Source organism: Panulirus ornatus, chromosome 64 (assembly GCF_036320965.1).
Source record: "Panulirus ornatus isolate Po-2019 chromosome 64, ASM3632096v1, whole genome shotgun sequence".
Taxonomy (NCBI): domain Eukaryota; kingdom Metazoa; phylum Arthropoda; class Malacostraca; order Decapoda; family Palinuridae; genus Panulirus; species Panulirus ornatus.
This window is the reverse complement of record NC_092287.1, coordinates 3,943,652-3,964,036: the sequence shown is the minus strand read 5'-3', so window position 1 is coordinate 3,964,036 and position 20,385 is coordinate 3,943,652. Positions and strand designations below refer to the sequence as shown.

At 45.3% G+C, this 20,385-nt stretch overlaps 3 protein-coding genes across 5 annotated transcripts in view; 1 reads left to right on the top strand and 2 right to left on the bottom strand.

Annotated features, from left to right (window-relative positions):
- LOC139746138 (uncharacterized) overlaps positions 1-20,385 on the bottom strand; it is a 100,141-nt gene that overhangs the window by 48,426 nt on the left and 31,330 nt on the right. The gene's annotated exons all lie outside the window — the stretch shown is intronic.
- LOC139746140 (uncharacterized) lies at positions 108-8,329 on the top strand. Of its 2 annotated transcripts, none has more exons than XM_071657002.1 (2): positions 108-2,232; positions 6,508-8,329. In XM_071657002.1, the coding sequence occupies exon 2, from the start codon at positions 6,540-6,542 to the stop codon at positions 7,566-7,568; it is 1,029 nt and encodes a 342-aa protein (XP_071513103.1). In that variant the 5' UTR covers positions 108-2,232; positions 6,508-6,539; the 3' UTR covers positions 7,569-8,329. The 2 variants fall into 2 exon arrangements, with proteins under 2 accessions (XP_071513103.1, XP_071513104.1); XM_071657003.1 differs by lacking the exon at positions 108-2,232 and adding an exon at positions 5,067-6,189.
- Positions 10,392-18,500, bottom strand: LOC139746160 (uncharacterized). The gene has a single exon (XM_071657027.1). The coding sequence runs from the start codon at positions 15,510-15,512 to the stop codon at positions 14,697-14,699; it is 816 nt and encodes a 271-aa protein (XP_071513128.1). The 5' UTR covers positions 15,513-18,500; the 3' UTR covers positions 10,392-14,696.

The following is a 20,385-nucleotide window of genomic DNA, read 5'->3' as shown; positions in this document are numbered from 1 at the left end:
GGTACGTTGTACGTTAGCTGGCAATTTTCCAGGTGAAGTGTCCATCCCCAAAGATCCCTGAGACTGTCCCCTTTCACAGGAACCTCTGCAGATGGTCAAAGGTTCATATACAATAACTTGGGTGACACCAGATTTAATAATAATAATAATAATAATAGTAACAAATAAGTAAATAAATAAATAGATAAATAAATAAAACTATTTGGTAAGCACTCTCCCAAGCTAACTTCAAAACCTGGCCCTGTTGCCCTACGCCGCAATGTTGGTTCACTTTCCCTCATCTACTTGGGTTTTAGCTCCTGAGAGCTGGCTGCTTCTGTGCCCCCCACAACTAGGTAGACCACCACTAGGTAGGTCGTTGGCAACTCAGGCGGTAGGACGTTTTGATAGCTGCTGCTTTTTCTACACCTCGGACCTTTGAAAGTCTCAACTGTCTCGACGTCTTTTCCCAATAACTATAACCTGGTACTTTTTAATTTAAAAGACAGGTTATTCACTTCCTTAAAATTCGAATATACTTTCCCATGTCTCTTTTTTTACATTTCATGAACCTCTTCTTATCTTATCTCAGATAAGATCCGGATCTGATGTGGAATTTGGTCCGCGAATGGAGCCCCGAGTGTGAACAAATAATACAAAAAAAAATAGTTTATCGATAGGTATCATTTTCACAAGCAGGTGATGCTTGCATCCGCTGCAAAGCCAGGGAGGAGGAGAGGTTGCAGAACACATGAGGTACTTTCAGGGGAAAGCTATAACTGCTCACGAGCCCATTATCCGATTAAAAAGATAGAAAGAGGAGAGTGTTACCGAACTTTGAATTCAGACGGCCCGGCACGACATATACCTCACCGTAAGGGAGGTTGTAAGCAGGTTGTAAGCAGGAACATTACGGGGACCTCCATCGACATGAATATACACACTTTCAGGCATGTGGATGCTGAAGTATTTCTAAGAGGCAGGGGTCACTCCCTTTGACTGGGATCTTTCAGCGAAAAACACACCATTACCCCGTTCATGTCGTCCAACCCTAAAAACACACCACTACCCCGTGCATATCGTCCAACCCTAAAACACACCATTACCCCGTGCATATCGTCCAACCCTAAAACACACCATTACCCCGTGCATATCGTCCAACCCTAAAACACACCATTACCCCGTGCATATCGGCCAACCCTAAAAACACACCATTACCCCGTGCATATCGTCCAACCCTAAAACACACCATTACCCCGTGCATATCGTCCAACCCTAAAAACACACCATTACCCCGTGCATATCGTCCAACCCTAAAAACACACCATTACCCCGTGCATATCGTCCAACCCTAAAAACACACCATTACCCCGTGCATATCGTCAAACCCTAAAATCCATCATGCTGAAGAGAGATCTGAAACCTCATTAGGATGGCATAGCAGATCTGAGGCAAAGCGCTTTAATTGAATGAGGTGACATGAAAGACATAAACAGTTGACGAACAATATAAACGACAAGGAAGTAAGTGCCCTCCAAGCCCAATTCTGAGTGGTTTTTACTCGAGAGGTGTGTCCCCCCCAACGGCCACCGGATTCAAAAGTGAACTTGAGCAAAAGAGACCTTTTTTTTTGCTTTTAGTGTTGGCGGTTGCAGTCACGGGAGAAAGTCCACACCATGGCCAGGCCTTAAGTGAAATCCAGAGAGGAGTATGGAGAAGGGGGGGAGGGGAAGGAAAAAGACGAAAGGGGAAAGTACTTGGCGAATTTTGGAAGACGTGGCAAATCTATGTTTCAAAATGTGCCAAGGCTTAGTCACTGGGAAAGACTACAGTAAGGATGAATACGACGACTCACCTGTGGAAAATCGGAGGTCATCAAGTGCCTGCCTTACTATATAGATGTGTCCTAATGAACCAAAGTGGGATAAATGATAATGAATACAATCGTTGGTGCACACACGCGGACAACTCATCAGTGCAACGTGCGCCTGGCAGCCACAGGACGAATTCACTTAAAACGTTCCGACTTCCCAACCCGTGGCGCATCCCGCCTCAGTCGTCGTCTCCACGCGCATCGCTCGACGTCTTAGGAGAACACAGGCACATGCTCACGAGGCCTGGGTTATCTCTCACGCAGGGACTGGGTGCTGTGATTGGAATCGCAGGGGACAGCCGGAAACCAAGCAAGAAATAACGAGTCCAATACATACTGTTTACCCCAACGTCTGAAGTGGACAGGAATCTTCACTCAAGGTAGATACGACAAGGCTTTTAAGCGTTAATTTATACTTTAAACCGATTCTAATACTAGGGCGGTTTTTCATTACATATATATATATATATATATATGTCGTAGAAAGCGACTAGAGGGGACGGGAGCGGGGGGCCGGAAATCCTCCCCTCCTTGTATTAACTTTCTAAAATGGGAAACAGAAGAAAGGCATGTGAAGCGTCTGGGGTAAACCATGGAAAGCTGTGTAGGTATGTATATTTGCGTGTGTGGACGTGTGTATGTACATGTGTATGGGGGGGGGGTTGGGCCATTTCTTTCGTCTGTTTCCTTGCGCTACCTCGCAAACGCGGGAGACAGCGACAAAGTATAAAAAAAAAAAAAAAAAAAAATATATATATATAATGGGACGGGACAGCCTGGGAGATAAGAGGACTGTGTGTGTGTGTGTGTGTGTGTGTGTGTGTGTGTGTGTGTGTGTGTGTGTGTGTGCCTCACGTTACGAACCATCATGTCTCAGCTCACGTATGCAGACATTACTGGTTATGGCCACTCGTTTATGTAAAACTGTTCAGTTCGCAGTGAATACACAACTTTAGATTGTACTAACAATGATAGTGACACATTTAAGCTGACAACCCCAAATGTAAGCGAGTGTACAAGAAGTGTAAAAAAAAAAAAAAACGAATTAAGTGGAGGAATTAACCACGGAAACTTGAAATATACATATACCAAATGGCATCGTACATTACAAATTAAAACTAGGACAGTTTGAGGCATCGAACATAATCTCAGTCCTTAAATCTCTCTCTCTCTCTCTCTCTCTCTCTCTCTCTCTCTCTCTCTCTCTCTCTCTCTCTCTCTCTAAGTGAAGGAGAGGGGACGCTTGAACGCCGTCAGGTCTACATACGCCCGGGATAGGATCAAGAGGGAAGAGACGGAGAAGAGAAGAGCTCTATAGTGTGTGTGTGACAATGGACGGGGACAATCTTCTTCTACGAGGAATACGAGGCGGTTAGAGCCAGAGTGACTCTGTATCAGACCCTAATGGCTGAAGAAAAACAACCAGACAATATTCCCTGTGTATACTGTGTATCGCTGGCCTCTCCGGTGGTCAGACAGTGTCCATGCTGCCTCATGATGGCCTCTCCGGTGGTCAGACAGTGTCCATGCTGCCTCATGATGGCCTCTCCGGTGGTCAGACAGTGTCCATGCTGCCTCATGATGGCCTCTCCGGTGGTCAGACAGTGTCCATGCTGCCTCATGATGGCCTCTCCAGTGGTCAGTGTCCATGCTGCCTCATGATGGCCTCTCCGGTGGTCAGACAGTGTCCATGCTGCCTCATGATGGCCTCTCCAGTGGTCAGACAGTGTCCACACCGCCTCATAATCACCTGCATCAGAGTCAGACTGTGGTATTACATACTCCTTCACTCTACCTACCTCATTCTCCCAAAAGGGAATGGTGATGGCGCCCGTGCAAACATTTGCATCCCCTCAACCAGCAGTGCTCTGAACTGAAGGCACAGTCGACACTTCAGTCACTGACAGGCAAGTATCCATCAGTGACTGCTGTAGACAGAGTTTGAAGCCATCTCCCACCCTTTCCCAATAATTGTTTGTCACTCACTGATCAGTTTTCTTTGTTAAGGTACACTAAGTTCTTATGAAAAGTGTGATCGCTGTATGCTAAAATGTGTAAATTTGTATCTTCATAACTGTAAAATCCAAGGAAGACTCAAGAAACATAACGAATGTAAAAGAAACGACAAGAAATTTCCTTTTAGACGATAGAAAACGTAGTGGAACGTTTCGTGTCGTCCCCAACCACTCCTCCTCCACCCACTTCCTCCAAGGTCTTACGATGTCTTACGTTGATGACAAATACATTTTTGTTGTCTTGTGGACCTCTGTTTGGTATCCAAACCAGTCTTGAATGAAATGTGTTACTCTAAGCGGCCCTCAGCAAGAAGTAGAAGTAGTAGTAGTAGTAGCAGTAAAATTCATGTGACAGAAACTGATACAGTGTTACATCATTGACGCGGTACATCATCATATCAGCTCAGGCTCAACAAGGTGCCTAAATATAGTCAAAAGATTATCACAACCACCCGGTAATAATTGTTAATGTGGTCACAGTAATACAGAATTAAAAAGAAAAAAAAAAAGTCACAAAATTAAGAAACCTTGGATGACTGTTTATAATTTTTACAATTATAATTACTTGGAAGTGATGATAGAGCTGTTCATGGAACGTCCCGATATCATCTGGTCTATAGTCTCTGGTTTTGGGCCACTCCGTCAGTCAGACAATGGTTTGGTGCATTTCGTGGTGGGCACATACCAGGCGGGCATCTGGAACGTTTCGGTCCTGAGTTATCCTGCCTCTGTCCTCATCCTGGCTATCCTGTAGTCATTATCCTGCCTCTGTCCTCATCCTGGCTATCCTGTAGTCATTATCCTGCCTCTGTCCTCATCCTGGCTATCCTGTAGTCATTATCCTGCCTCTGTCCTCATCCTGGCTATCCTGTAGTCATTATCCTGCCTCTGTCCTCATCCTGGCTATCCTGTAGTCAAAGTTTTAGCTAGAACACGGAGAACCTGTTTGGAGTGTCACGCACTGCCTCTACCCCTTACATTAAAGGGTGTATAATCAACCCATAGACCCATTAAAACAGATAACCCCGCAATAACAGCTTCTGTTTAACAGAGATTTGGAGTAGACACAAGATTCCCTTACCATCTGGCTAACATCATTTTACAGCTGACGGTCGTACTTATATACCTACTTTTCCTTCTTGCTACGTTGGCCAAATACCAAACACAGATAAAATTTTATAAAAAAAAAAAATATATATATATATATATATATATAATAGCATAAATAAACATGGCTCTCTCTCTCTCTCTCTCTCGTAACATAAATAATATAATTTATACTTGATACATAGATCTCTCCGTATCTTACGTGACTTTACATCTCTGGCAAATTTACTGGTCTCATTTATATAACATTAGGGTTTGAAATGACTGACATGTGTACAGATTACATTAGTATGCTTATACCAACAGCCTTGTATCGTATCCTTCATCTGTGGCCATCCTGTGAGAGGCTTGACCTTGGCCTTCTTCCAGCTTCTATACAAATTCTTCATATCACTTTGTCTTGTCTCTTTCATATCTTTTCTCCTTCCATAATTCGTAATACTATTGAAAATATTTACCATTCATTTGTTTACATATATAAAGAAAATCTCATATACCAACATACAATAATAAGACCCTCAAAACAATATAATGTACACCGAGCATATCATTCCTCAAAGAAAACTGAATAGATATAATGGGTAACTATAACATTTATCATTAACTAGGGGAGACGACTGTAACAGATGGGTGTGGCGTCACCACCCTAACGCCCATACCTACTGTCCAATGACATGTATACTTCGTACTGATACGTTTGGTAGACGGTATCAAAATACGAAACATATATGCGCATGTTTACGCTTATCTTGAAAGTGATAGATAAATAAAAACACTTGCCAATACTCGAGAAATTTTTTATGACCACACACATACACACACACACACACACACACGTTGCAGCGGAGAACACAAAGGCAGAAGATCTGTTATGTTATGGTTCCCGCATGAGGATGTGTGAGGGGGGAGGAGTATGAACGCACGCACCAGCCCCACCCCGTCTGTTCTCTTAAATTCATTACGCAACAAGAACCTCTCAACTTCATACCAAGACATCTCACAAATCCAAGTAAATCAGAAAACGGCACCGAGCGGTGCAGTGGTAACCCCGTCCTCTAAGACACAGGAAAACGTTTACCCGTGGCTATATACTGCCGCCAAGCGTTTCGGTACCCTCAGTACCTTCAGTGCAGTGATAGGAGGAGAAGAATCACAACCACGAGCCCATCCCCGTTACACAGGTCGTCCAAGAGGCCTCTGTCTACTAAACCTAAGGTACTTTGTTTGCATATAGGTTAGCCAGTGAGTGTTTATCTTTCTCTTGCAGTCTGTCCTACAACACTTCGGTTGCCACATGTCTTAATACTGAACATTTGCTTTTCTTGCTCGTTGTAAACACCCGCCCACCAATGCCGGCGTTATACGACCCTTGAGCACGACGATAGTTATCAATGGTATGGCGAAACCCCCCCCCCCCTCCCCCCTCCCATCCCCACCTATTCCCCCGTGATCGGGCAACTGTTATCATTTCAGGCGAAGTTGTGCACAAATATATGTAGTAACACCAAGATTTTCCCCCTCGTCCCGTTGCAGCTGCTGGAGCAGACGGCCACGGGTAGAGAGGAATGGCCAACGCCAACGGGTGTAGTTGCTTCACCACGGTTCCCCAGGGCGCCTTGCTCGTTTCGTGCGACGTGTGTGCGTCAGGCACGGGAAGCAGGCCTTACTCCATCGTGGACATGAATGCAGCCGTCGGACAGATGGTGGGCACAGAGGAGAATCCCCAGGCGGGAACGTGGGTCGGGCCTTCGCAAGTCGCAAGGGCTCACGTCCGCGGGGTGGGCCATGACCTGAGTGGGCCAGGGGCGCGGCCAAAACAACTAGAAGTGGGCCAGGATCTCATATTCATCGTTGACGGTCAGAGGAGAGTGGAGAGTGAGTTACCAATTGTTGTGGGGAACGGTGCCGGTGGCCAGGTCGATCTGGGGTCTCAGAAAAGTGCATCACTGTTAGATGAGCCTGTGCTTCAGAGCAGTGCTATGGCCTTCGTATCCGCCGGTGATGGTCAGCATGGCATCTCAAAGCTGACCTGCGACACAGTGCTGCCCACAGACGTACCGACAGTGAACAGTGAACTTGGTTGGGGAGGTGAAAAGCTTGTGACCAACGCCTTGTGCCTGACGGAGGACTTAGGGTCCGATGCTGGCGAGCAAGGCGACTTCAATTACTTCACCCAGGTCTTACTGCAGAATCAGCCGGGCAGGCACTGTCCAGGGTATGCAGGTCTCTCATGGCCTTGCACATCCATCTCCGTCAAGCAGGACGCAGACGCGACGCCAACTGCCGTCCACACGGGCCAAGAGCAATCAGAGAGCAGTTCGCCAAGCGCGGGGCCGAAGCGCAAGCAGAAGTTATGGCAACTGGAGGAACAGACGGACCCAATCATGGAGGCCAAGCGCAAGAGGGCTAAGAAGGCCCGAGAACAGCGGGAAAGAGAAGCTATGATGCTCTCCAACATCAGGCAGGAGGTGTCAGATGTGCAGAGCCAGGTCGATGCTCTCAAGGAGGAAAAGATAACACTCAAAAGCAAAATCTCCGTGATGGAAGATCTCATAAAAGTGTTCTGTACCAAAGAGCCTATCATAAACAAGTGAGCCTCGACATCTGTACAGGTTCCGGACAACCTTACGCACATACACTGGTTGAATACACTCGTGTTACCACTCTCTTTAGCCATCACGCTTAAGACTGTTAAAAGGTGGTATTCACGGAGAAAATTGAAAGACGCAAAGATTTCATTACCTTTAATATGTGAGGATCCGTGGAAATGGTTGTCCACCGTGTGTTTACTCATGGTGTAGGGGGTGGCGTAGCCGCCCAGGCTCGAGCGCATACAAGTTCGAATCCTGGTTGCGGTAGTTGGTTCACAGTTAACTCAGCTGTTCATCCTCCCCCAAACATTGGTCGATGTGTTGGGTACCTCACTTAGTAGGATATCTATCTATCTGCCTATATATCTATTTATCCATATATATATATATATATATATATATATATATATATATATATATATATATATATATATATATATATATACATATATATATATATATATATATATATATATATATATATATATATATATATAGCTTAAGCCAGGTACCTAATATATCGACCAACCCCTAGGCGAGGACGAACGACTGTGTGTGTGTCTGTGTGTGTGTGTGTGTGTGAGTGGATGGGCCATTCTTCGTCTGTTTCCTGACGCTACCTCGCTGACGCCGGAAACAGCGATTAAGTGTAATAAATTAAATATACAAATACATAGTTATTATTTGTGTTACTCTCTCTCTCTCTCTCTCTCTCTCTCTCTCTCTCTCTCTCTCTCTCTCTCTCTCTCTCTCTCTCATACAGACACACACAGTTACAATCATACGTAACACTGTTAAGATCTTTATCGTCATGGTCTTACAATAAAACAATTCCAATCAAACACAATACTGTTAACAACTTCAATATCCTCGGTCTAGAGAACTCAAACAATATGTTCTGTTTAAGATAATGTAAATATACCATTCCATGTAGCCATGTACATCCCTTTGATAATTCAAATATATATATATATATATATATATATATATATATATATATATATATATATATATATATATATAAATGATTTGGTAAACAGAGAAGAGGTAGTAAAAGCTTTGCGGAAGATGAAAGCCGGCAAGGCAGCAGGTTTGGATGGTATTGCAGTGGAATTTATTAAGAAAGGGGGTGACTGTATTGTTGACTGGTTGGTAAGGTTATTTAATGTATGTATGACTCATGGTGAGGTGCCTGAGGATTGGCGGAATGCGTGCATAGTGCCATTGTACAAAGGCAAAGGGGATAAGAGTGAGTGCTCAAATTACAGAGGTATAAGTTTGTTGAGTATTCCTGGTAAATTATATGGGAGGGTATTGATTGAGAGGGTGAAGGCATGTACAGAGCATCAGATTGGGGAAGAGCAGTGCGGTTTCAGAAGTGGTAGAGGATGTGTGGATCAGGTGTTTGCTTTGAAGAATGTATGTGAGAAATACTTAGAAAAGCAAATGGATTTGTATGTAGCATTTATGGATCTGGAGAAGGCATATGATAGAGTTGATAGAGATGCTCTGTGGAAGGTATTAAGAATATATGGTGTGGGAGGCAAGTTGTTAGAAGCAGTGAAAAGTTTTTATCGAGGATGTAAGGCATGTGTACGTGTAGGAAGAGAGGAAAGTGATTGGTTCTCAGTGAATGTAGGTTTGCGGCAGGGGTGTGTGATGTCTCCATGGTTGTTTAATTTGTTTATGGATGGGGTTGTAAGGGAGGTAAATGCAAGAGTCCTGGAAAGAGGGGCAAGTATGAAGTCTGTTGGGGATGAGAGAACTTGGGAAGTGAGTCAGTTGTTGTTCGCTGATGATACAGCGCTGGTGGCTGATTCATGTGAGAAACTGCAGAAGCTGGTGACTGAGTTTGGTAAAGTGTGTGGAAGAAGAAAGTTGAGAGTAAATGTGAATAAGAGCAAGGTTATTAGGTACAGTAGGGGTGAGGGTCAAGTCAATTGGGAGGTGAGTTTGAATGGAGAAAAACTGGAGGAAGTGAAGTGTTTTAGATATCTGGGAGTGGATCTGTCAGCGGATGGAACCATGGAAGCGGAAGTGGATCATAGGGTGGGGGAGGGGGCGAAAATTTTGGGAGCCTTGAAAAATGTGTGGAAGTCGAGAACACTATCTCGGAAAGCAAAAATGGGTATGTTTGAGGGAATAGTGGTTCCAACAATGTTGTATGGTTGCGAGGCGTGGGCTATGGATAGAGATGTGCGCAGGAGGATGGATGTGCTGGAAATGAGATGTTTGAGGACAATGTGTGGTGTGAGGTGGTTTGATCGAGTAAGTAACGTAAGGGTAAGAGAGATGTGTGGAAATAAAAAGAGCGTGGTTGAGAGAGCAGAAGAGGGTGTTTTGAAATGGTTTGGGCACATGGAGAGAATGAGTGAGGAGAGATTGACCAAGAGGATATATGTGTCGGAGGTGGAGGGAACGAGGAGAAGAGGGAGACCAAATTGGAGGTGGAAAGATGGAGTGAAAAAGATTTTGTGTGATCGGGGCCTGAACATGCAGGAGGGTGAAAGGAGGGCAAGAAATAGAGTGAATTGGAGTCATGTGGTATACAGGGGTTGACGTGCTGTCAGTGGATTGAAGCAAGGCATGTGAAGCGTCTGGGGTAAACCATGGAAAGCTGTGTAGGTATGTATATTTGCGTGTGTGGACGTGTGTATGTACATGTGTATGGGGGGGGGGGGGTTGGGCCATTTCTTTCGTCTGTTTCCTTGCGCTACCTCGCAAACGCGGGAGACAGCGACAAAGTATAAAAAAAAAAAAAAAAAAAAAAATATATATATACATATATATATATATATATATATATATATATATATATATATATATATATATATATATATATATATCACCCTCCTGCATGGGCCTGAACATGCAGGAGGGTGAAAGGCGTGCAAGGAATAGAGTGAATTGGAACGATGTGGTATACCGGGGTCGACGTGCTGTTAATGGATTGAACCAGGGCATGTGAAGCGTCTGGGGTATGCCATGGAAAGTTCTGTGGGGCCTGGATGTGGAAAGGGAGCTGTGGTTTCGGTGCATTATTACATGACAGCTAGAGACTGAGTGTGAACGAATGGGGCCTTTGGTGTCTTTTCCTAGCGCTACCTCGCACACATGAGGGGGGAGGGGGTTGTTATTCCATGTGTGGCGAGGTGGCGATGGGAACAAATAAAGGCAGACAGTATGAATTATTTACATGTGTATATATGTATATGTCTGTGTGTGTATATATATGTGTACATTGAGCTATATAGGTATGTATATTTGCGTGTGTGGACGTGTATGTATATACATGTGTATGTGGGCGGGTTGGGCCATTCTTTCGTCTGTTTCCTTGCGCTACCTCGCTAACGCGGGAGACAGCGACAAAGCAAAATAAATAAAAAAAAATAAATAAATATGTGGAATAATGACTTGCCGCTTTCACTCACCCTGATACTGTTAAGGAAGGATAGGTTGACACCTACGTAGAATTCGACACTGCAGTATGTAGAAAGCTTCTTGAAGAAGCTGGATGACGGGGAGGGGAACCAGGGGAGCCTATCCTCCGTTGAATAGGAGGTCATTTAAACTGAAGGTGACCAGAAGACACACGTCAGTGGGGCCTTCTTCCAAAAGGGGTGAAGGCTGCAAGTGAGGTGCCCCAAGGTTTCTGATCTGCTGCGACCGCTACTGTTTTTGATCAATGCGAATGACTCGTCAGGAAGTGTACACTCACGTTCGAAGACGATTCAAAAGGTCATGAAGTCACTGAAGAGAGACCACGATTGCATGGGCTTTGCAATCAAACCCAGCAAATGTAAAGGAAAGAGGATGGGACACAGCTGGATATTTTCATATCTGCCTGTCTTGGAAAAGAGAGGAGCGAGGATACGAAACGAACTGAAACTAGAAACTTAAAGAGGGGCAGTGGAAAGGTGTACTTTTATAGTAAAAGGCCGCTGGATGAATGCGTCGCCTGAGGACGTGGTTCATGCTGACAACGTGCATAAGAAGCTGTAACGTAGCAGAGAACGCTACAAGACCTGGGCCCCCACATGAGCGTTAACACTCCCTCCCGTTACGTTAAGGACGCGAAATTTCCACCTCCTGCGACACTCGAGGATCGTGACACGGTGTTCCAAACGTACGAACCGTCAGTGCTCACGAGTCTCCCAGAGCCTTACCCTAAGCACGGGCCCATGGTCTTCAGGGAGACCCCTTCCTTGGCTTGGTACGGGCCACTGTTCTCATATGCGCCCCACAACTGCTTCCCCTCGCCTCGGACCGGAGACGGAAAAATGATATATATATATATATACAAAAGTAGATGCAGACAGTGAAGTACTGTGGGCGTAGTACACCAAGTGCCCTACAGGGCGGATGATTGGCCAGGCCTGGCCAGACGGGGGTCCCCATTCGACCAGATTAGAACGATGGGACCCGGGGAAAACTCCCGCCAACCGGGAGGGCGTGAAGCAGCCGGGACCGGATGGTACAGAAGAGGCAAAAATACACACACACACACACACACAAAAAAAAAAAAAAAAAAAAAAAACTAGCCCATACTTCCAGAATGACAAGACCCCCGGAAAAAGAGAAAGATGAAAAAATTAAGGGTAGCTGGGGTGGTGGGGTGGGGAGGCTTTTAACGATACGCTTCTAAAATAGAAACAAAAGAAGGGGGAATAGCCCCTCCGACCACCATTAAACTCCCCGAGCTGCGTACGTTCTTTTGCTACATGAGCGCTTGGGAACTCTCTCTCTCTCTCTCTCTCTCTCTCTCTCTCTCTCTCTCTCTCTCTCTCTCTCTCTCTCTCTCTCTCTCTCCTCTAAGGTCCTTCTCCAAGACAATCACCCCCCCCCCCCGTCCCCCCAGATCATCAGTCATGGCTCTTCCATCCACTGACTTTACCCAGCCTTCACGCACTGAGAGGTCCTGCAGCCTTGTTGCAGCCCACGGAAACTGTTCTGGGAAAACGGGTCTTTGACATTCACACGTCCCGGGCTACAGACATTCACAATCAAACTGAGAATCTGTGGGTCTTCATCGTCTAGGACTAACAAAAGAAGAAGAAAAAAGAGAGAGAAAATCAAAAACTTTCCAGTTCTGTCTCTCTCAAAAAAATTAATATTCTGTCTCGAAGGCACATTGACTCTCTGATATCACATGTCTTCCTCTATATCAAACCATCGATGATGTATGACGATGATTGGCAAATCCTTTCTGAAAGTCGAATCTTATTTGCATCGACGTTTGTCTTGTAGATCGAGACTTTATGCTGTTCATTTCTCTCACCCCGTTAAGACTGCAAAGGTAGACCACTGACACTGCAGTATGTCTAAGCCTTGTAGCAATGGCACGGTCTTTTACATACCTTAAGAATGGCAATATAAAGTTAGGGACATTTTCCACACAAGGGCCCTCTCAGCGTCCATAGTGGTCAGAATCAATGTAATATGACTGCTTACGGAGGTTTCAGTAAGATTTTTGACATCACAATGCCCCTCATCCTCCACAACCTCGGAGGATCAGATTCAGTGCCTGACGATGGTATCACCACTGTGTTTCCATAAGTAATACCTCACCACCGTGCTCTATTACCGGAGTCAGACAGGGTAGAGAGAGGTCCCTCTCTGTTCCCTGAAACGCTTTCACTACATCTGGTGACACGAGGCACGGACGAGGTGCGCTAGGCGAGAACATTATTACGGCGAGGCAATGGAGTGGACAACTAGATTTCAACCGGACTTTATCACTCTCTCCCAAGCTATTTTCGGTTTAGTATCGTGGTAGGTTTCCTTCACATCCTCCACCAAGCTGTCCTCTTGGCTTCTTTCTTCTTTTCCTCTCTCTCTCTCTCAGATACTCTTTGATAAGTTAATGTCTTAACCAAAGCATTACTGATATTCTGTGAGCAGGTTTCGCAAGACCAAGGGTTAGAGTTCTCGTTTCCTAGCTTGGTCTCATTCCGTGGTAGATGTTTCCGGGGAAACTTTCGCTCCCTTTCAAGTACCGGAGACCTTCCACGCATTCCCCCCTACAGCCCCAATGTTGTAGGGTAGGTAAACAAACCACCTCTCACCCACCTTAGGACCGATACCTGCATAACCAAGAGATGAAGGTACCTCCATCACCATGCAATTCTTTACTGTGCCGTAAACATAGGGGACAGCATTAAAGATATATATATATATATATATATATATATATATATATATATATATATATATATATATATATATATATTGGAAAGGATCGCAATTTTGCGCGTGATCAAGATATTCCTATGAGTCCACTATTAGTGATGGTCTGTACAAATTAGATAACTTTATTGTTGATAAGATTTGTAAAATGATAAGTTTATGAACGCTCGTTGTATGTTTTGGACAATCACATGTTTACCCAATGGCGTCCTAGCTTCGTCTCTTCGATGTATGTCAACTAACTGTTATATTTCTCTCTTGTGTCTCCCCTGATGATGTGATTATCACACGAAAGTGCACTTGGGAACTTTTCGTGTTTCATTTTCCCCGTGGACTCATAGGAATATATATATATATATATATATATATATATATATATATATATATATATATATATATCGCTGCCAGGGCTGCATATGGTTTTGATACTAAGATACGGCCAAGCAACATCATCCATAGAAGGCTAGGGAGTAAATATACCAGACAACAACATGGCGGCCATTAATTTATTTACATCTGGGATCTTATCCTAATGGAACACACGAAGGCGTCGAGTACGTGAAATATATACATACATTACTGAGACAGAGATGAACAGATTTGGTCTTAGGTTAATGACTAGTTTGTCTGAAGACAGATCACATTGGTAGGACGAAGATGGATAATAAGGGGAAGCCTAGTCCACGTCTACGAAGCCCAACACACTTGCTACCTAAAGAGATGTCGGCTACATAAGCTTAAAGCTGTTAATGCTGGTAACTTAAACTATCACCAACACTTTCACAGTGGGATGCCACCCTCCTCTCTCAGCTCCAAGAGTCCGGAGCTTTAAAAGGGGACGGAAAAACCACAATATCCCACCAGAAAAGTAAGCCCTCATTGGACATCTCAAAGCAAACGAGCCAGTGACACCGGGAGTGGAACGGACGAGATATTATATACAGTTCAGGAGAGTGAGGAATGATGTGTGGTAATACCAGGGACCAGACCCTGGCCAGCAGAAGCGGCTAAGGCCAGCCTTCTCAGGTGAGCCTCCAAGGCAGCGACGGTCTGCTGCCGCGTCTGCTTCTCCTGCTGCAGCTGGTGTACGTCCCTGCTCAGGCCGGTCAGCCTGGCGTACTGCTCCTCCTCCTGCTGGCTCCCTTTCAGCCGGTTCCTCAGGGCCTTTATCGCCCTCATCCTCTTCTTCTCCAGCTCTGGGTCGCTCTGGGGCGGCCACTCGTACACCTTCAGCTTCCTTTCGGTGAGCGTCGCCGTCGACGACATCTGTCCTGGAATTGGCAGGTGGTCGAGGTCACAAGGCCATGAAGAGTGTCCTGGAACCGGCAAGTGGCTGGGGTCACTAGGCCACGGTGAGAAAGGCTGCTGGTGGTCCGGACCTGCAGCAGGCCAGCAGCCTCCAGCAGCAGCAGCAGTAGTCGTCAGCGTTGGGTAACCGTGCGCTGCGTCCAGCAAGGAGAGCTCTGAGCAAACATCTGGCGTACCCTCGGCTATCCATGCGCCTCCGTAAGCCCTCTCCAGGCCATGACCGTCGGTCATGTACGAACGATCTTCCTCTGCGAAACTCGTCAATGCCGGGTAGTCGCTGGCTCCGGGAGAACCCACACTGCCGCCGAAGGACTGGGCGTCCTCCCTGTCCAACATGGATATATCGAATGTTTCCAGCATGTCCTCGTGGGTCGGGTTACAGCGCACGTACCCGCCGGAAAAGGGACCTGACGTCTGCACCCTTTCGTAACTGTCTTGTCCAGAAGAGAACATTCTGTAGCTGGGGGATGGTGATGGTGGGTCGTCCTCAGCAGCTGCTAAGCGAGCAAGGAAACACGACTGTAGCTCTCGAGGGCGTCTCGCTCTCTGAATGCCATTCAATCCCTTCTTCCGTTTTTATACACAACCCTCCATCCCTTCCAACGTAGAGTGTAAACATGGAAAGCGGGCAAGCGGGTATTCACCACTTATTTTACCTACATTCCCTCGACTGGGTCTACGAAAATAGAGCTCTCTTTAAGTCGGGAAAAGGATGTGTGAATCCGCCTGCCGGGGGACAGCCCCGCTCAGCATGACTCAAAACGACAGCAATTAACCCCCTGTAAGTTATGCCATGCACTACATGCACGCTCGCTCGAGGAACGTTGAGTCAACTGAAGGCTCTGTGTAATGGAAAAGTAGAAAAACATAAAATGGAGAATGACGGAAAAGGCAAATTGGAGGACAAACTGAAAACGTCTGCTTATACTCATTGGAGGGGAGAGTGTTGGACGAGGAATGGTGGTGATGGTGAGAGGGGAGAGTGTTGGACGAGGAATGGTGGTGATGGTGAGAGGGGAGAGTGATGGACGAGGAATGGTGGTGATGGTGAGAGGGGAGAGTGATGGACGAGGAATGGCGGTGATGGTGAGAGGGGAGAGTGTTGGACGAGGAATGGCGGTGATGGTGAGAGGGGAGAGTGATGGACGAGGAATGGTGGTGATGGTGAGAGGGGAGAGTGTTGGACGAGGAATGGTGGTGATGGTGAGAGGGGAGAGCGTTGGACGAGGAATGGTGGTGATGGTGAGAAAGGAGAGTGTTGGACGATGACGGTGGTGATGGTGAGAGGGGAGAGTGTTGGACGAGGAATGGCGGTGATGGTGAGAGGGGAGAGTGTTGGACGAGGAATGGTGGTGATGGTGAGAGGGGAGAGTGTTGGACGAGGAATGGCGGTGATGGTGAGAGGGGAGAGTGTTGGACGAGGAATGGTGGTGATGGTGAGAGGGGAGAGCGTTGGACGAGGAATGGTGGTGATGGTGAGAAAGGAGAGTGTTGGACGATGACGGTGGTGATGGTGAGAGGGGAGAGTGTTGGACGAGGAATGGTGGTGATGGTGAGAGGGGAGAGTGATGGACGAGGAATGGTGGTGATGGGGAGAAGGGAGAGTGTTGGACAGTGACGGTGGTGATGGTGAGAGGGGAGAGTGATGGACAGTGACGGTCACATGACGTATGCTATGATCCCACAAGCGGTTTCAGCTGTTTTACAACATCATCAGCGTATACCACTCTGTCCCGCCTGGGGCTGTATTACCCCGGATTGCTGTTTACCACTGAGTTCCTGTAACTACTGAGTTCTGCTGTTACAGGACTACTGCTGTTACAGAAGTCCCATCACTATGCTGCTCAATTTCATAAGTTCTGCAGCCATTTGAACCTTTAACAAATTCTGTAACCATCTGCACCTCTAAGACAAATTCTGTGAACATTTGGACCTTAAACACAAATTCTGTAACCATTTGGGCCTCTAATACAAGTTCTGTAACCATTTGGACCTCTAACACAAGTTCTGTAGCCATTTGGACCTTTAAGACAAATTCTGTAACCATTTGGACCTTTAACATAAATTCTGTAACCATTTGGATCTTTAACACAAATTCTGTAACCATTTGGACCTTTAACACAAAGTCTGTAACCATTTGAACCTTAAACACAAATTCTGTAACCATTTGGAACTTTAATACAAATTCTGTAACCATTTGGACTATTGACATAAATTCTATTAACCATTTGGACCTTTAACACAAATGTCGTAACCATCTGGACCTTTAACACAAATTCTGTAATCATTTGGACCTTTAACAGAAATGCCGTAACCATTTGGACCTTTAACACAAGTTCTGCAACCATTTGGACCTTTAACAGAAATGCCGTAACCATCTGGACCATTAACTATCTGATGCGTGATGTATTCAAGAGAGCCTTTGACATCCCCTCTCCTAGAAGAGGGGTAGTTCGGAGTGCTGTAGTTTGACTTAATACCATCCTTTGTAGAGACGGATACTGAAGACTGGCTAATCGAGGGAAGGGAAGAGAGGTATTAGCCCCCCGGTATAACCCTTAAGCACGACGATACGACCCTTAAGCACGACGATACGACCCTTGAGCACGACGGTACGACCCTCGAGCCTGTGGGAACGGTGTGCGGAGGTGGCGCATCAATGGCTGAGAGGCAGAGGAATGATTACAATCTTCATGGCCATCTCAGTGTTCACGTTTACATACATACCTCACTTCTACAGCACGGGGGATTTGGGGAAGGGAAGGGGGGGGGGGGATATGGGGGGAGGGGCATTATACTCGTGCCCCCCCCCCCCCCCACCCCCACCCCCCCACCACACCAGGCATCATCATACATCGAGGGCCAAAACGTGTTCCACCGACGTCTGACTCAAGCCGGGTTCTGCTCCCGCGTCGAGTACGTATATATACGTATGTGCGGCAGTTAAACCCGACATCTATCCGGGGCGATCCTGCCCTTCATAAAGAAAAAAAAAACAAACCAAACTGCTACACACTGGAATGTGTGGCATTCCTTCGGCTCCCCCCAGTGCGCGATTTCCGTCTGCCTCGGCTGTGCACCGTCGTCTACAGAGGCCGTGAGTCACACGCGCAGATAACCGGTGAAGTTCTGCGCATTCTCTTACTTTAACAGAACAATGACTCCAAGAGAGATGGCCGGACTAAACAAAGAAAGGGTTGGGTTATGATGCAACATAATGAACGTATTTCACCAAAATCCACCATCCGTATTCCGCTCGATTACAACCCCAAGCGTGCCTCTCTCCACAAGCATTCACAATATGTCTCATTCATAACAAGTAACTAACTCGGCTCCTGTTCTTCGAAGCTCTCGATTTTCCTGCGGAGAGCGATACGAGCTAGATCTGCCTTGAGACAAAACCTCGTCGCAACGCCATTATATATATATATATATATATATATATATTTTTTTTTTTTTTTTTTTTTTTTTTTTTATACCTTGTCGCTGTCTCCCGCGTATTGCGAGGTAGCAATACGCGGGAGACAGCGACAAGGTATAAAAAAAAAAAAAAAAAAAAAAAAAAAAAAAAAAAAAAATTTTCTTAGCTGGTAAACATGGCCCTTCAGCTAAATCATTCTTAATGACAATGTCCAAAGAAGTGAACATCTTCAAAGACACATGAATCCCACTGCTTTTCATCTTCCAATACTTCCAATATATATATATATATATATATATATATATATATATATATATATATATATATATATATATATATATATATATATATATATATGATAGAGATGCTCTGTGGAAGGTATTAAGAATATATGGTGTGGGAGGCAAGTTGTTAGAAGCAGTGAAAAGTTTTTATCGAGGATGTAAGGCATGTGTACGTGTAGGAAGAGAGGAAAGTGATTGGTTCTCAGTGAATGTAGGTTTGCGGCTGGGGTGTGTGATGTCTCCATGGTTGTTTAATTTGTTTATGGATGGGGTTGTTAGGGAGGTGAATGCAAGAGTTTTGGAAAGAGGGGCAAGTATGAAGTCTGTTGGGGATGAGAGAGCTTGGGAAGTGAGTCAGTTGTTGTTCGCTGATGATACAGCGCTGGTGGCTGATTCATGTGAGAAACTGCAGAAGCTGGTGACTGAGTTTGGTAAAGTGTGTGAAAGAAGAAAGTTAAGAGTAAATGTGAATAAGAGCAAGGTTATTAGGTACAGTAGGGTTGAGGGTCAAGTCAATTGGGAGGTGGGTTTGAATGGAGAGAAACTGGAGGAAGTGAAGTGTTTTAGATATCTGGGAGTGGATCTGGCAGCGGATGGAACCATGGAAGCGGAAGTGGATCATAGGGTGGGGGAGGGGGCGAAAATTCTGGGAGCCTTGAAGAATGTGTGGAAGTCGAGAACATTATCTCGGAAAGCAAAAATGGGTATGTTTGAAGGAATAGTGGTTCCAACAATGTTGTATGGTTGCGAGGCGTGGGCTATGGATAGAGTTGTGCGCAGGAGGATGGATGTGCTGGAAATGAGATGTTTGAGGACAATGTGTGGTGTGAGGTGGTTTGATCGAGTAAGTAACGTAAGGGTAAGAGAGATGTGTGGAAATAAAAAGAGCGTGGTTGAGAGAGCAGAAGAGGGTGTTTTGAAATGGTTTGGGCACATGGAGAGAATGAGTGAGGAAAGATTGACCAAGAGGATATATGTGTCGGAGGTGGAGGGAACGAGGAGAAGTGGGAGACCAAATTGGAGGTGGAAAGATGGAGTGAAAAAGATTTTGTGTGATCGGGCCCTGAACATGCAGGAGGGTGAAAGGAGGGCAAGGAATAGAGTGAATTGGAGCGATGTGGTATACCGGGGTTGACGTGCTGTCAGTGGATTGAATCAAGGCATGTGAAGCGTCTGGGGTAAACCATGGAAAGCTGTGTAGGTATGTATATTTGCGTGTGTGGACGTATGTATATACATGTGTATGGGGGTGGGTTGGGCCATTTCTTTCGTCTGTTTCCTTGCGCTACCTCGCAAACGCGGGAGACAGCGGCAAAAAAAAAAAAAAAAAAAAAAAAAAAAAAAAAAAATATATATATATATATATATATATATATATATATATATATATATATATATATATATATACATATATATATATATATAAATATATATGGGTTCGAAAAAACAACAGAGAATATACTGTTGTTACGTTATTATTGCTAGTACATACTAGAGATTATTATATGATGGCTGATGATGTTTAAGTGAGATTACCATGGAGGACCATAGCCATGGTTTAAGTAAAACCCCTTAACTTAGACATTAAAGACCCAACTAGGACAATGGACTGCCAATCATA